A 17,233-nucleotide genomic window follows, 5' to 3' on the forward strand; every position below is an offset into this window, starting at 1 on the left:
ACCGGTACACCCATACCAGGCGTACCGGCCAGAATCCACCACTGGTAGTAACCATTCGAAATTGAGCAAGTGCTGGGACTGCCCAACTCCTGTGGTAAAGCAGTATTTCTCAACTGGGAGAGCAGGCTGGCTGGGGGAATCTGGGCGTTGAATTTCACGCATCTTAAAAGTTGCCAATATTGAGGAAACACTGGAGATATAGGCCATATTGGAAAGACGGGGGAAGGCAGCGGGGATGTACACCGGTAAAAGTATTCCTGGCTTTCTGTACGTTTTGCTTTAACTGACAACTCGAGCAACGAAAACATTCCAGATGTTGTTTTTGGCTTAACTGCTGCCATTCCAGACCACTTCATCAGAACTTCCGTTCTGGGTCCAAAGCAAAAGACACTTTCCATTTTACACACAACCTCCTTCATGGAACAAACTCTTTCTGGGGGGTAAAAATGAGTGAAAATGGAAAACAAATGTATCTTTATTGCAGATGTATTACATATCCGTTTCGCAGTAAAACATTCAGCTGTTTGAGCAACAGTGATTGAGCTGAAATAATGAAGCAAAGAATGGGTCTTCAGGAAATTCAAGGTTTTCACTCTTCCCAAACATCTCCATACTTATTTAGCTTAGCTAAAAAGGGGTGGGAAAAGAAAGAAGAGAGTCATGTGCATAAAATCTAAGCTGGTCTCCCACTTTACCAACAAATGTAAAGACCTGGGGAACGGCTTGCTGAAGGAGCAGGATCTAACACTCTACACTACTGGCCAACGTGCCAATGCTATTGTATGGTTCTACTGTATAGCCAAGCGGTCAGCAACCTGTGGCTCTGGAGCCGCATTTCATCCCTCTGCTGCGGCTCCCTTGTCCCGGTTGGCTCCACAATTGATAGGGCTTTCGCTTAGGACAGGTACTAGAAAAAGGACGCCGTGCTAGGAGAAGACTGGTGGTGGAACTGGACTTCTAGTTGGCAGAGGAAAAAGGGGTTCACTGACAAATGCGTGCTCGACAAAAGCGCGCCGACAAAACCGCAGGGAGAAAAGCGCGAGTTTGAAATCGCGCCGACGAATGAGCACAGAAGCACGCCAACAACAGCGCGCCGACAGAAGCACGCTCTAACCCTAACCCTAAAGGTAACCCTAACCTAACCCTAAACCTAACCCTAACCCTGAACCTAACCCTTACCCTAACCCTTACCTTAACCATAATGGCGCTTCTGTCGGCGCTCTTTTGTCGGCACGCTTCTGTGCTCATTCATCAGCGCGCTTTCGTCATCGTGGTTTTACCGCCGCGGTTTTGTCAGCGCACTGTTGTCTGGCGCGCATTTGTCAGGTCACGGAAAAAGAACACTGCGCTAAGAGGAACAGGAACTCCATTTGGCTCCAGAAATGAATGGGGGGCTTCTGGTTAGGACCTTTGTGGCTCTTTGAGTGTTTAAGGTTTCCGACCTCTGGTATAGTCATAGTTTTCACTAGGTTTAAAGCAGGGGTGTCAAACTCAAGGACCGGGGACCGACTCTGGCTGCTTAGATCTGGCCCACAGGGCAGCCTGGAAACAGCAAAGGACTGGCCTGCGGTGCCTCTGCCAGTGAAAACGGAGTTCTGTTTTTGCTGGCAGAGGGTTGTAGGAGGCTGTCACAGCCAAAAACAGAGCCTGCAAGGGCCGCGTGCAGCACTCCTGAGCTCCATTTTCACTGGAAGAGGGTTGCAGGAGGCTGTTGCAGCCGAAAACGGAGCTCAGCAGCCTCTTCTCACTAGCAGAGCATTCGGGACACAAGCGCCCCCGACACAAGTGAGGTCGAGCTGGCCATGCCCACCCCGGCCCCCTGAGGTCAAGCACAACCCTGATGTGGCCTTCAATGAAATCGAGTTTGACACCCCTGGTTTAAAGCATCACTGCCAAGTACCCTCACTTACTACCGATAATTATTTACAGTTTGAAGCTACAACAAGGCTAAATAATGAGAGTTTATTAACTAGGTCTTGAAGTTGTAGCTGTCATTGTATCCCTCAGATCACATAACTGTGCTTTGGACACTTGGCAACCAGAATGCATTTACGACTGTTGCAGTACCCCGCAGTCGTGTAATCACAATTTGCGCCCTTCACCGTGGGTTGGACATCTAGTTATTCCTTCTTTGCTCATTTTACCTATTTTTTTTTCCTCCAAACCTCTAAAGCAGTGTTTCTCAACCATTTGCTGGCTGGGGAATTCTGGGAGTTGAAGTCCGGCCATTCTTCAAGTTGCCAAGGTTGAGAAACACTGCTCTAAAGTTTCCAATTTCCCAATACGTTCCCCACTGAATATTTTACCTCTCTCCTTCATTGGAAATGGGCTTGTTCGAACTTCAGATTTCTGCATTGTCCCAGCCTCGTGTCCTTCTCTGTTTCTGTTTCTGAGTTCTTCATACGTGATTCTTCTGTTTTTAGGAACTTGTTCCAGAAGCTCAGGTTCTGAAAGAAGAAACACCACCCCATCCCCCACCCCACCAAGTAATTAATAGGGTGTTGTTCAGTGGTGGGTTTCAAATTTTTTTAGAATCTCTTCTGTAGGAGTGGCCTGCTTTGTGGGAGTGGCTTGCTGACCATGTGACCAGGTGGGAGTGGCTTGCCGGCCATGTGACTGAGTGGGAGTGGCTTGGCAGTCATGTGACTGGGTGGGCATGGCCAACTTGTAAAATGTGGTGAAACTCACTTAACAACGCTCTTGCTTAGCAACCAAAATGTTGGCTCAGGAACTCTGGCAATGAAGTGTGCAAGTCTTAAAGCTGTCAAGTTACAAGACCCTTGAACCCCTAACCCTTTAGAAAAAAAAATCCCAGGAGTGTTCAAACTTGACAGCTTTAAGACTTGTGCACTTCAACTCCCAGAATTCCTCCTCCAGTCATGTTGGCTCAGGAACTCTGACATTGAAGTGTGCAAGTCTTAAAGCTGTCAAATTACAAGACCCTTGCACCCCTAACCCTTTAGAAAAAAAACCCCAGGGGTGTTCAAACTTGACAGCTTTAAGACTTTAAGGTTTAGATAGGACTCTTAGAGGCGGGGGGGGGGGCGATTGGTGAGCCAGCCAATCAGTGAGCAGCGGACAGGGAAGCGTGGTGCGGACAGGTGTGGGGAGGGAGCTGGAATTGGTTCTAAACGGCACGGTAGATTTGTGGAACCTCTTCTGTAGAAGAGGTTAGAACTGGCAGGAACCCACCCCTGGCGTTGTTGCACATGGATAGCAAGTGTAGGTTGCAATTTTTATTTTTATTTTTAGCAGGCTTTATGATTTCCTCATGAGTTTTGACTTTGGGGGAAATTTAGAGAGACAATATTGGAATTATATTTGATGTAAATTCAAAGGATCAAACTCAGTGATGGCAAATCTTTTCGGCACAGAGTACCGAAGTAACACTAACACGTAAAACTGGCCGCTTCCTCCACTCCGTCTCCATACGTGTACAATGCTTTAGTGTTGCTACATAACATGCCCCGAGGTTTCCTATCTGAATAACCTAAAGGTGGCTAGAGCATTGAAATAACTGCAGGGGGTCTACCTCGAGCGATGCTGTCTGTAATTCCGGTCGGAGTAGATTCATTCATGGCAGAGCTAAATGGAACTGGTCTGTAGACCTGTTTGCTGCCAGTGGGCACTGTGTCCGGGGCCTGAGCCTTCTCAGAAAAGTCTGCCGCTTTTGAAGTTGCAAAGCGCGGGCTTTTGGATCTGCGGAGAGAGAGAGAGAGAGAGATGGCGAGTGCTTGGCGCGGTTTTTTTTTTTTTAAATCACAGCGTTGATATGTATGGGTAGTCCTCGACTTACCACAGTTCATTTAGTGAACGTTCAAAGTTAAAACAGCCCTGAAAAATGTGACTTACAACCACTTTTCAGTGATGGTCTTTGCAGCTTGCCCATGATCAAAATTCAGAGGTATGGCAACCGATTCATAATTATGACCCTCGCTGTGAGGGAGGAAAGGAAGGAAGGAAGGGGAGAAAAAGAGGGAGGGAGGAAGGGAAGAGAAAAGGAGGAAGGAAGGAAGGAAGGAAGGAAAGAAAGGGAGGGAGCAAGGAAAAGAAGGGAGGGAGGAAAGGAAGCAGAAGGGAATGGAGGAAAGGAAGGGAGGGACGGAGGGACAAAAGGAAGGAAGAGAAAGGGAGGAAGGAAGGGAGGAAGGAAGGGAGGAAGGGATGAAAGGAAGAGAAAGGGAGGAAGGAAGGAAGGAAGGAAGGGAGGGAGGGATGAAAGGAAGAGAAAGGGAGGGAGGAAGGAAGGAAGGAAGGAAGGAAGGAAGGAAGGAAGGAAGGAGAGAAGTAAGTAAGTAAATAAATAATTCTTACTGTGATTCATTCTTCAACATTTCTCCCAGGGGTGAATCCTTTAGGTTGATAAACTTCTCTTTGCATACATTTATATAAGATATCTTGCCAGCAAACCATCCACAGATTCCTGCAACTTATTTACAAAGGAAGGCAAATACTCTTTTAGGTGTTTGACAAAATGATATTTTAAACAAAATAATACAGTTCAAATGGAATCCATGAAAAGTCACACACACACAAAACAATCTCGTCCTTAAAACATGCTTTTAATCTTCTAGGCATTTCCTCTCCATTTCTTCATGACAACGCACGAAGAACTTATAAAACTGCTAAGTAAAGAGATCGGCAACAAAACATTCACATCTATTTTAATACAAACAAACAAACAACTTTTAAGCAAACACTTCTACAGTATTCTCTCTCTTTTGTGATGAGTAAGAGCCGAGGTGGCGCAGTGGTTAGGGTGCAGTACTGCCGGCCACTTTAGCTGACTGTCATCTGCAGTTCAGCGGTTCAAATCTCACCGGCTCAAGGTCGACTCAGCCTTCCATCCTTCCGAGGTGGGTGAAATGAGGACCCGGACTGTGGGGGCAAGTTGCTGACTCAATTTGCTAAATAAAATTTGTAAACTGCTTAGAGAGGGCTGAAAGCCCTATGAAGCGGTATATAAGTCTAATAAATAAATAAATAAATAAATAAATAATGATAAATTCCTGACGAGATGCCTCTTACAAGTCGAGAGCCAAAAACCTCACTACAGTTTAGATGGCAAACCTTTTGGACGTCGAGAGGCCAAAGGGCGCACATGAGCATTCCAAAATGGAAAGGCGCGTGTGCGCATGTGCAGCAGAGACCCAAAGACCAGCTGGCTGGCGGGAGGCAGGCATCCCAAAACCGGCAAGATTCGTTTTTTTTGTGAGATTCTGTTTTGTCGTTTGCAGCAAAACAGAAGCTCGCAAAACAAACGCCACGAAGATCTGACCTGGGGGGACGGCGCGCCAGTGGTGGGATTCAAATAATTTAACAACCGGTCCTCTGCCCTAATGACCAGCTGGGTAGGCATGGCTTGGTGGTCATGTGACTGGGTGGGTGTGGCCAACTCAATGTCACTCAGGTCAATGGGCGCTTCGCTTTAGCTGTTACAATGTAATAAGGGTTAACCGAAGAGGCAGTTTCTGAAAGCAATAAAGATTAGGCTAGAAAAAACACCAGAATGTTTCCTTCCTGCCTTCCTTACAGGATTAGCCCTGTAAAGTGGGAAAAAACAAAAGGAGATTTCTTCCAACAACCGGTTCTCCAAACTGCTTAGAAAGTTACCAACCGGTTCTCCCAAATAGGTGCGAACTGGCTGAATCCCACCACTGTGGCGCGCATGCCAGCAGAGAGAGTGCTGCATGCCACCTCTGGCACCCATGCCATAGGTTCTCCATCACGGGTTTAGATGTATAGACAAGTCTACGCGGACAGGGTTATATTACAGCTTTCCTATTTTTCCTATTTGTATTTCTATTTTTTTCAGAAGTTAAAGAAGATGAGAAATAAATCTACCTGTCCACCCACAGGCCACCGGCATCTAAATTTTGAACTTTGATATTATTGTCCTATTACATTGACCTGATTCTTATAGAATTTGTTAAAAAAGGTGGAAAATATTGTCTCTTATTAAGTAATAATGAGAATCCTCACCCTCGACTCTGAGCCATTAAGTACAACGGAAGTCTGATATGAATGAAAACTCACATGTCATTTTGGGTATAGAGCCGAACTTTGGATGAGATGTAAGGACTCCTGATAATCAACATGAAGAGGGGGGGAAAAAGAAAAGTTACTATATGAAACTATTAAGTAAAAAGTACCCAGGCCATTATTTCATTTTCAGCATATCAGTTAGGTTCATCCCCCCCCCCCCCGCAAATTAGACATATAATAATAAAAAAGTCATCAATAAAGATTTGCAAAATATGTCAACCTAAGAATGGATTCCCGCCCCGCCCCCCCAAATTTCTAAACACCATATATCAGTTGAGACAGCGGGTTTTCAACCTTTTTTTCACCACATGCCATCTTTTGAGGCCACAGATGCCCAAGGCTTAACTCAAAGTTTAAATCATAACATTTCTTCAATCCTTCGTGGACCCCGTGATGAAATCGGCCCAGGGGTCTGCGGACAACAGGTGGAGAACCACTGAGTTAAGATACAGTATACAGATTGCAAGGTAGTGATGATGATGATGGTATTCGTGATGCATTTTTGAAAGTTCAATTGACGAGTTTCATGTTTAAAGAATAAAGTATAATAATAATTTTTTAAAAAAAGACAGTGATACCCATTGTCATTGGGGCACTTGGTACCATGTCCAAGAATTTTATAAACACATCAAGAAATTGCGGCTTCCTGCAATAACACCAGCGGAACTGCAAAAAACTGCACTGCTCGGAACATCCTATATTTTAAGAAAGTACTTGGTTGATATCTAGGACGCTGGCAGCAAACCGTATCAACCATTAGCACCAGTCAATGAAATTTGTGACACATCTTGAAATGTTCACTTGACTGAGTTTCATGCTTAATGAATAAAATAAATAAACAAACAAACAAACAACAATAATAATAATAATTTAAAAAAAAAAACAGTGATACCCATTGTCATCGGGGCACTTGGTACCATGTCCAAGAATTTTATAAACACATCCAAGAAATTGCGGCTTCCTGCAATAACACCAGTGGAACTGCAAAAAAACTGCGCTACTCGGAACATCCTATATTTTAAGAAAGTACTTGGTTGATACCTTGGACGCTGGCAGCAACCCATATCAACCATTTAGCACCAATCAATGGTATTTGTGACAATAGACAACAACAATAATAAAAACAGCTGGGGGAAAAATAACAAAATATGGCTATCTGCAAATTGAAGTTGAGCTATTGTGGAGGAAGAAATCAATGGTTGCACCAATAGTAATAGGAACCTTTGGAGCAATACCCAAAGGGCTGCTTAGATAATGGAAATGTTGAACTTATTAGGCCTGAGTATCCTGACTTGGCAAAAATATACCTTACTCAGAACTGCCTATGTATATTCAGACACTACTTTAACAGCTCATCATCATCATAACTTCTGAGGTACCGTTCAATAACAGTAGAGTATTTCATTCACCAGCTTGTTAAGAAAAGAATATTGTATTAAACAATGCTACAATCAAGAGCAGAAGGCAAAATAGTGCAAATGAAAAATGGCAGACTTTCAAATTTAAAGGTATTTGGAACATACCTCTACGGACTAATATATGGGTGACCATTATGGCAAAACTTGAGAAGGGCAAACCTAAAAAAAGGGGAGAGAAATGAACATTTGTAGGCAGGTGAAATTTCAGTACATCCTGAACAACAACCACTAAATCTGTAAATATGTTTAAGACGGTACAAATCAGAAAACTTTCAAGTCATTAGCAAGGGAACCCAAGTACCAATATATATTGATATATTTTTCTGACCATTAGATGATTTCTCACTCAATCACATTATTTCACAGAGTTACAGTAAGAATCCTAGTTGTTCAATCTAAGCTTCTGGAAATGTCTACCTTTTTCTTAGTTTCCAGAAGAAAAAACAAAAGAAAAACACAACACACAAACTGGGTTGATATACTTGCTAAACCGTAATGTGACTTAATTCAGGTTATCATGTTGTGGGAATCCAGTCACTGTAATCTATCAATGAGAGTCTATGGCTCAGCATAATGTATGTATTGGCACAAAGTATGGAATAGGAGATATATAGACTAGAATCTAGACAGCATAATAAAAAGCAGAGACATCACCCTGCCAACAAAAGTGTGTATAGTCAAGGCTATGGTTTTCCCAGTTGCAATGTTTGACTGTGACGTTTGGACCATAAGAAAGGCTGAGCGCCAAAGAATGGAGTCCTTTGAACTATGGTGCTGGAGGAGACTCTGGTGAGTCCCTTGGACTGCTAGGCGATCAAACCTAGAGGAGATCAACCCTGACTGCTCTTTAGAAGGCCAGATCCTGAAGAGGAAACTCAAGTACTTTGGCCACATAATGAGATACATCTTATTGTGCCTTAAAATGGCTTCTACCATACTGCCGTAAAATGGCTTCTACTGTACAGCACAGTGGAGTTGCCACGGTAATGATACTCTACAAGGGGACTCTTTCTGGTAAGGGGGAAAATCCAATATTAGAAATTACGTTTGGTCTGGGATTATTTGTGAGGACAAATGTATGAATTAAATACCCAGGCAATGCCTGGTTATCAGCTGGTTACTTATAAAATTAATTATTATTTGGTGGACATTGCTCAACTACAAAAAGCACAAGCAAGGAAACATTTTACTTACATCTGTAGAGGAAGCTCTCTCTAATGCATTCTCGGCTTACTCTGTATTCTTCTGGTGTCAGTTCATATGAATGATCTACCTTCTGCTTTTATTAAAAAGAAAACAAAAAGAAAACACTAAGCATTCACATTCTAAGTATCTCAGCTGTAATATATATCAGCACCAAGAAGTATGTTTTCCTATTATTTTAACAGTGTATATAAAATTTTTAAAAAATTTAAAACCATATTCATGGTAGATATCTTAAGACATTTGGACCCGTTTCCCACAAAAAAGAAAACACCGGGAGCCACAAAGGTCCTTTTTAGATCTTGGGGCGAAGGGAAAGGACGCGACAAGAAGTATGAGGAAAGTGACTTTTATTCAGCTCATAGTGGAAACGATTCAACGAGGCGTATTTCGCGCCCTACATTTATACCTCCAGGTTTGAGTGAGGGACCAATGGGGCGTCGAGTAGCTCGACCAATCAGGGCGAGGATTGGACCGGCTCTGCCCGGGAACCAATCAGGAAGAGTCCTTTGTAGCTCGACCAATCAGGGCGAGGATTGAGCCGGCTCTGCCCGGGAGCCAATCAGGAAGAGTCCTTGTTCGCGCGCTTGTATTTCCCGCGCTAGTATTCAACACCCCTCCCCCCCCAGTCATAGAGTTCCTTTAGGAGGGGCAAACATAGTCTTGTAGGTAGGCGGGACGGTGGCGTTCTCGTCCCGATCTCCGTGGTTCCCCGGCGGTCGTCGACGGGGGGGGAACCGCTGGCGGAGGCGTGTCCGTGGTGGGGGCTTGAGCCGACGGCGCGGCCCCGCGAGAGGGCACTGGCTCCGGGTCCCGTGCCCGATGTCCGTCCGCCTGGGGTAGCGTCTCTGTGGCCAACGGGGTGTCTGGTAGGGGCCCCGTGCAGTCCGGTTGGGGTGTAGGTTCAGAGTCTCGAGAAGGGCTCCGCGGAAAAGAGTAACCAGCTGGGGTGCGCCTGCCCGGAAGGTTCGCGACGGCTTGACCCCCGTTCGCCGGGTGGAAACGGTCCGTGGGGAAAGGAGTCAATGGGGGTGGCTCCTGTTGAGAGCAGATTTCTGGGAAGCTGGGGCCGTCTCTTTCCGCAGGGAGGCGACGCCTTAACTGGTCCACGTGTCGCCTCCATTGTGTCCCGTCGGCCAGGCCGACCCTGAAGGAACAGGGGCCGGTCAGAGCTGTGATGGTTGCGGGAACCCACCGTGGATCCCCGGAAAAGGAACGGGCCCATACAGGATTCCCTAACTTAAACGCGTGGGACGGAAGGGCCCCCAGGTTGCTTGGCGGATCTCCTGCGTAAAGTGGATGGAGCCTGTCTAGGGGGGTTCGCAATCTCCTACCCATCAAGAGCTCCGCGGGACTTTTGTTGGTCGTTGGGCAGGGTATGGAGTGCTGGCTCAAGAGATAGGCCGCTACTCTTTCTTGCCAGTCGCCCTGGTCCATGCGGCCCAAGGCTTCTTTTGCTGAGCGAACTGCGCGCTCCGCCCGGCCGTTGCTAGCTGGGTGATAGGGGGCTGTGGCCGCGTGTCTGATCCCCTGTTCGGCCAGGAATTCTTGGAACGTGGTGGAGGTAAACTGGGGCCCGTTATCGGAGACTATCACATCCGGTAACCCATGGGTAGCGAACATCTTACGGAGGGCCCTTACTGTACTCTCTGCTGTGGTGGAGGTCATGATTACTAGCTCCACCCACTTGGAGTAAGCATCGACCACTATCATGAAGTTCCGGCCGTGGAAGGGGCCGGCAAAGTCGATGTGTAAACGGGACCATGGGCCTCTAGGGATCTCCCACTCTCGAGGGGCGGCTATGGGGGGATTCGGCCTAGAGTTTTGGCAGATCCTGCATCGGCCTACGTAGTCTGCGATTTCTGTGTCTAACAAGGGCCACCATACGTAGCTACGGGCTAAGGCTTTCATTCGTGCTATGCCTGGGTGGTTTTTGTGGAGTGCGGGCAGGATTCGTGCTCGTAGGGCTGTAGGGATCACTACCCTATCCCCCCAGACAAGGCAACCCCCGTGAAGGGCGAGTTCGGCCTGTCGCACTTTGAATGGGCGGAAGTGTTCCACTACCTTTTCCGTGGGCCACCCCCTCAAAACCCATGAAGCGACCTGAGATAGGACGGGGTCAGCCTTTGTGCAGGCTGCCACGTCCGTGGCAGAAACGGGGAGGTCGGATTCGGCAATGGACAGAACAGAGAGCGCGGGCACGTGGGCTGTGTCCGTCTCTGGCAGGGGGCAGCGGCTCAGGGCGTCTGCGTGTCCTAGCTGTTTGCCCGGACGGTATAACAGCGTATACGAGTACGCCGTTAGGAACTCTGTCCAGCGTGTCATGCGGGGGGACAAGATGGGGGGAGTCGGCTTGTCACCCGCCAGTAGCCCCAGGAGGGGCTTGTGATCCGTGACTAGGGTGAACTTTCTACCATAAAGGTAGTCATGGAACCGCTTAATGCCGGACACTGCAGCCAGGGCTTCTTTATCGATTTGGCTGTAGTTCCGCTCCGTGGAGGAGAGTGTCCGGGAATAGAAGGCTATGGGGGCTTCTGAGCCGTTTGGGAGGACGTGGCTCAGCACCGCCCCTACGCCATAGGGGGAGGCATCGCAAGTCAGAATTAGAGGCATCCTATCGCTGTACTGGATTAGGACTGCCGATGAAGTTAAAATATCCTTTATAGCCGCGAACGCGTGCGCTTCACGGCTACCCCATTTCCAGGCTGCTGACCGGTCAAGTAGACGGTGCAGCGGCTCAGCTAGTGACGCCTTGTGGGGGATAAAAGGGGCGTAGAAATTTAAGAGCCCCAGGAATGCTTGTAACTCCGCCCTAGAGGTGGGTGCGGGTGCATTTTTGATGGCGGCAACTTTGGAAGGAGTGGGGTGGATGCCTTGGGCATCAATGAGGAACCCCAGGAATTCAACTTTGGGAACTGCAATTTCGCATTTGCTGCGCTTTAATTTCAGTCCCGCCTCCCTGAAACGTGTGAGGACCTCCCGCAGCGTTTTCAGGAGCTCCGAGTGGCTGGGGGCTGCGACCAGGACGTCGTCGAAGTAGGGAACGACGCCTGGGAGCCCGTGGAGCAACCGCTCCATGAGGCTCTGGAAAATCCCAGGGGCGACCGAGACGCCGAATTGCAGACGGCGGCAACGGAAAGCTCCGCGGTGGGTGACGATAGTCTGGGCTGTAGCCGCATCGTCGTCTACGGGAAGCTGCTGGTAGGCCTGTGCCATGTCTAGCTTAGCGAAAATGCGGCCCTGTCCTAAGGAGTGGAGTAGGTGCTGTACTACGGGAACCGGATACGGGTTTGCCTGTAGGGCCAAATTGATGGTCGACTTGTAGTCGGCACATATTCTCACCGATCCGTCGGGTTTGACCGGGAGGACTATGGGGGTTTCCCAGCGGGCGTGATCTACGGGCTCGAGTACCCCTTGTTCAATTAACTTATCGAGTTCCGCATCTACCTTTGCTCTCAATGCGAAAGGGACCCTGCGTGCCTTTAGCCTAACCGGGGCGACCTGAGGATCGAGGCAGAGAGAAATGGGGGTACCCTTGTAACAACCCAATTTCCCGTCGAACACATCTGAGAACTCGTCTAGGACGCTATCTACGGGGAGGGAAACTACCCTGTGTACCCCTTCTATGGTGAGGCCCAAAGCGGAGAACCATTCTAACCCCAGGAGAGCGGGCAGGTTGTTCCTTACGACTAAAACTGGGAGTTTCCCTTTAAAATTTCCATATTCCACCCGGATGTGGTATAACCCAGCTGTGGGAATCCCATTTCCCTGGTAATCTAGGAGGGAGACCCTGGCGGGGCGCAGCTTTCTCTGGGGGACCCCGGGGCAAAGGCGGGAGAACAAAGCCCAAGATAGGAGAGAACGGGATGAACCGGAGTCCACCTCCATTTGGCAAAGCTGACCTTCGAGACGGACGGCGGTGCTTATTTTCCGGTGGCCGGCGGGAACGGGGGATGCCTGGTAGACCACGCAGTCGGCGCTGGGGGGCTGGTAGGTTGAGTGGCAGTCCTCCGTGCGCCTCGCGGGACGTGGCTGCTGGCGGCGTGGTGGTGCCGGGCGCTGGTCGCTGGGCTGCATAAACGACGGGGCTGGCAGGGGAGCCCGGCATACTCTGGCGAGGTGTCCTTCTCCTTGGCAACGGCGGCAGACGGCAGAACGGTGCGGGCAGGCTGTGCGGCTGTGGCGGCCGCCGCATCCGCGGCAAGGTGCGTTTGAGGCCGGCTGAACGGGTGCCGGTGGTTGCTGGGGTGGCCTCCGTTTGGGCTGCAGCCTCATCTGGCCGACGATTTCCTCCTCCTCCTCCTCCTCGTTTTCGGCAGGGGAGAGGTCGTCGACGAGGTTCGTCTGGGCGAGCGGCCCCGCGACGGTTTGTGCGGGGGGGTTTAGCTGGAGGCGTTCCATGTCGGCCGTGGATTGCTCGGAGAGTTCGGCAGCTCGCGCTATTTCCACGGCTTGCATCAGGGTAATTTTGTGATTCCGGAGCAATCGGCCGCGTAAGTGTGCGTCGCGGACCCCGCACACAAATTGCTCCGCAAGGTTTTCCTCCAGGTCTGCAAAATCGCACTGGGCAGCCACAGTGCGCAAGGCCTCCAGGAATTGGCTAATGGATTCATTAGCCCTTTGTACTCGGCGGCGGAAAGCGAAACGGCGTGCAAATAAAGAGGGTGAGGGAGCGTAGTGGTTCCTCAGCCTGGACATCAGCTCGGCCCACCCAAGTTTGTATGCTGGCCTCGGGGCGGCCAGGGCTCTCGCAGAGGCGAACATGGACGGCTCACAGCAGGACAGGAAGAAGCTGCATTTCTCCTCATCGGTCTGAGCCTGGTTTTTCGAAGCGATCAGGTAACACTCGAACCGCTCCATGAATCCGTCCCATGATTCTCCGGTGGCTCCGCCGAATGGCGCGAAAGGAGGAAGCGATGACGCCATCGTGGTGTGGGGCCGGAGAGGGGAGAGGAAGGACGAAGAAAAAAATTCGCGTTCGCTGCCGGAGTTCTCGGTCTGACGATAGCGTTCTGGCTGGTTCAGACGCGGTGGCAGCTGGCTGTTCTTCTTCGTGGTCGCGGGAATCGGGATCCCACCTTCGTCGCCAGTTTTAGATCTTGGGGCGAAGGGAAAGGACGCGACAAGAAGTATGAGGAAAGTGACTTTTATTCAGCTCATAGTGGAAACGATTCAACGAGGCGTATTTCGCGCCCTACATTTATACCTCCAGGTTTGAGTGAGGGACCAATGGGGCGTCGAGTAGCTCGACCAATCAGGGCGAGGATTGGACCGGCTCTGCCCGGGAACCAATCAGGAAGAGTCCTTTGTAGCTCGACCAATCAGGGCGAGGATTGAGCCGGCTCTGCCCGGGAGCCAATCAGGAAGAGTCCTTGTTCGCGCGCTTGTATTTCCCGCGCTAGTATTCAACAGTCCTAACCGGAAGCCTCCTGTTCAATTCTGGAGCTGACCGGAAGTTCAGTTCCCCCACTATAGAGTCTCCTCCTAGTGCGGCGTCCTTTTTCTTCTACCTGTCCTAACCGAAAGCCCTATCAATTGTGGAGACGACTGGAAACCCCTCCCCTTACCATAGAGTCTTCTCCTGGCGCACTGTGCTTCTCCCCGCCACCGGAAGTTCCTCTCAATATTGTGGCGCCGACCAGTGACGAAGCAGCAGCAGCGGGAGGAAAGAGCCACAGGCAGCTCCAGAGCCGCAGTTTGCTGATCCTTGCCATGGAGCAGTGACGGCTAATCTTTTTGTTGTTTGGTGCGAAAAATGCAAGCGTGTGCGCAATAGCGTACATGCGTGCCGGCACCCATAATGCAAAGCATGCCCCCACATGTGCATGCACGCACAACCTCCCCCAGCCATGCTCCCCCCCACCCCTACACGCACCACACTGCTCAGCTCCAAGCTAAACTTGGTATTTCTTCCAAGGGGACTTCAACTCCCAGAATTCTCCAGCCAGCAATGCTCCCTAAACCACCTTAGGGACTATGCTCTAAACCAGAGGTAACCAAACTTGGCAACTTTAAGACTTGTGGACTTCAACTCCCAGAATTCTCCAGCCAGCTATGCTCCCCAAACCACTTTTGGGACTATGCTCTAAACCAGAGGTAACCAAACTTGGCAACTTTAAGACTTGTGGACTTCAACTCCCAGAATTCTCCAGCCAGTATAACTGGCTGGAGAATTCTGGGAGTTGAAGTCCACAAGTCTTAAAGTTGCTAAATTTGAAGACTCTACTCCAAACGTAGGAAGGTTGGGATTGCTCTGATTCCTAATCAAATCTTCTGGATCCGCATTATAAAGGGGGGGGGGAAAGAACCTCAAGGTCATCGGACCTTCTCTTCCAATTGCTCGTCCGATATGGAAGAACCAGGCGGGAGAATAAAACAGACGTTCGATCCTTCGCTTCCCGCACCGTCTCCCGCGGCATTGAGAAAGACTAAAGATACCTTTGCAACCATCCCGTCCATGCGACCGTAGGATCCGGGACCTCGCGACTGACCAGGCGGCTCCATGGGTCGGTCTCTGTGGCGCAGAAGCCCCAGCGACGGGAGAAAAACAAAACACGCCCTCCCTCAACCAGTCCCACTCAGGGGACTCTGACGCCAGAGGGCAGAAGGCCCCACAAGCCGGAAGCTTCAGCTCCGAAACCGGAAGGACGCTAGGAAGGACGCATTCCGGGCAAAAGTGTGCTTTCCATAGACAAAAGGCGGCTAGAAGGACCCAGGGAAGAGAGAGGCGGGGCGAGAGAGGCGCTGCGGAATCTCACCTTAAAGCTTATGGAGCCGAGTTTATGTTAGTATTATATGATAACTGCTGCAGGCGATGCTTTCAATCCAGCGCACGCTCGACTCCAAGTGGATGCTTTTTTTTGGGGGGGGGGGAGTTGCACGATTTAACCCTTTAATGTCCCAAATGTGTTTCCCTCCCCCCCCCGCAAGAGTCAACTGGGCTTTCTGGCTTTTCTTTGAAGACGTTTCGCTTCTCATCCGAGAAGCTTCTTCAGATCTGACTGGATGGTGAGGAATGGAAGGATTGATACTCCCTGTTTACATCAATTCATCTTATCCTCAACTTCCAAAAAGGATTATTGGCTCTTATGCTCTCCATACACCATATTTGTACCTTATCTATTACTTTCTTCTCCCTCTGTTCTCCTCCTCCCTACCTCCTTTCTTCCCTCTGTCACCCTCCCCTTCTCTACTTCCCTTTCCTCTCTCCTTTTCCCCTTTCCACTCCTCATTTCTCTCCTCCTCTTCCCCCCCCCCACTTGCCCTCTCTCCTATCCCTCTTTTCTTCCCTTACCTCTCTCCTCTACTTCACACACTTCATCTCATTTACTTGGTGTATTTCAGCTTCTGAGTGAGCTCCATTTTATGTTGATGGTATTTATAATCCCTTTTCAATATACATATTTAATTTTAACATTATTCTACTTTTTTAAAAAAAAATAGAACAAAAAAGTATACATATATAGTGCTTTTAACACACACACACACACACACACACCAATCTAATTTTGGCCAAGATGTAGACCTGGTTGGCTTCTGTAGACATTCTTGTCCATATTAATTTAATAATCTTGTCTGGCAAAAGCACTAGTCATCCCAACTAAGTTTCTCTCTAATATTCCTTGCCTATTGGATATGATAAGGGATGTGGCCAAGGTGTGAGCTTGATGATCAGGAAGGTCGGGAGTTTGGCTGTTAGAATCCCTAGTGCCGCGTAACGGAGTGAGCTCCCGTTACTTGTCCCAACTTCTGCCAACCTAGCAGCTTGAAAGCATGTAAAATGCAAATAGAAAAATAGGAACCACCTTTGGTGGGAAGGTAACAATGTTCCGTGCACCTTCAGCATTTAGTCATGCCAGCCACATGACCATGGAGACATCTTTGGACAGCGCTGGCTCTTCAGCTTTGAAACAGAGATGAGCACCGCCCCCTAGAGTCAGGAACGACTAGCACACATGTGGGAGGGGAATCTATCTTTACCTTTATCTGATATGATATCCCTACTGGTCCCCAAATTAACACTGAATGTAGCAGAATGAAACAAAAATTAATAAGCGATTGACTAATGTCACTAGCTTTCTATGGATATTCTTCATGGTTAATATATGCTAAAAATAAGTCTGGAAGTTGGAAGTGCTGGACCAGCTTTGAGGTTTTGGGGATTCCCCTCCATTTGCTTGAATACCTTTGAATACCACCTGCAAGTTACAACTGGTCCAGAACGCAGCAGCAGGCATAGTGATGAATTTACCTATGCAATGCCTCTCTTGTGTGTTGTACTGGTTCCCAATTTCTTCCAGGTGCAATTCAAGGTGCTGATTATCATCTTTAAAGCCCTGCATGGCACAGGTTACCTGCAGAACTGCCTATCTCGAAAGACATCTACTGTACCTGTCCTACCAGATCAAAAAAGGGGAGCACATTCCAAGTCCCTTCCCTTAAACAATGCCACCTTGTGGGAGCTAGGAAATGTGCCTTTTCCGTGGTAACCTAGGCTCGATGGAACTCTTCCGCCTGAAATTTGGCAGGCCTCTACTTGTCTAGCCTTCTCAGAAGCACTGAAAACC

The 17,233-nt window shown here is 48.8% G+C and overlaps 1 protein-coding gene across 2 annotated transcripts; it reads right to left on the bottom strand.

Annotated features, from left to right (window-relative positions):
• Window positions 1-457: 457 nt before the first annotated feature.
• LOC116513142 (OCIA domain-containing protein 1-like) lies at window positions 458-15,290 on the bottom strand. Of its 2 annotated transcripts, none has more exons than XM_032224025.1 (8): window positions 15,105-15,290; window positions 8,658-8,742; window positions 7,569-7,622; window positions 6,037-6,084; window positions 4,315-4,429; window positions 3,533-3,699; window positions 2,307-2,447; window positions 458-627 (listed from the first exon to the last, which is right to left on the bottom strand). In XM_032224025.1, the coding sequence occupies exons 1-8, from the start codon at window positions 15,168-15,170 to the stop codon at window positions 590-592; spliced, it is 714 nt and encodes a 237-aa protein (XP_032079916.1). In that variant the 5' UTR covers window positions 15,171-15,290; the 3' UTR covers window positions 458-589. The 2 variants fall into 2 exon arrangements, with proteins under 2 accessions (XP_032079916.1, XP_032079917.1); XM_032224026.1 differs by having other exon boundaries at window positions 8,658-8,739; window positions 15,105-15,289.
• Between the last annotated feature and the right edge of the window lie 1,943 nt (window positions 15,291-17,233).

Source organism: Thamnophis elegans, chromosome 9 (genome assembly GCF_009769535.1).
Source record: "Thamnophis elegans isolate rThaEle1 chromosome 9, rThaEle1.pri, whole genome shotgun sequence".
NCBI lineage: Eukaryota > Metazoa > Chordata > Lepidosauria > Squamata > Colubridae > Thamnophis > Thamnophis elegans.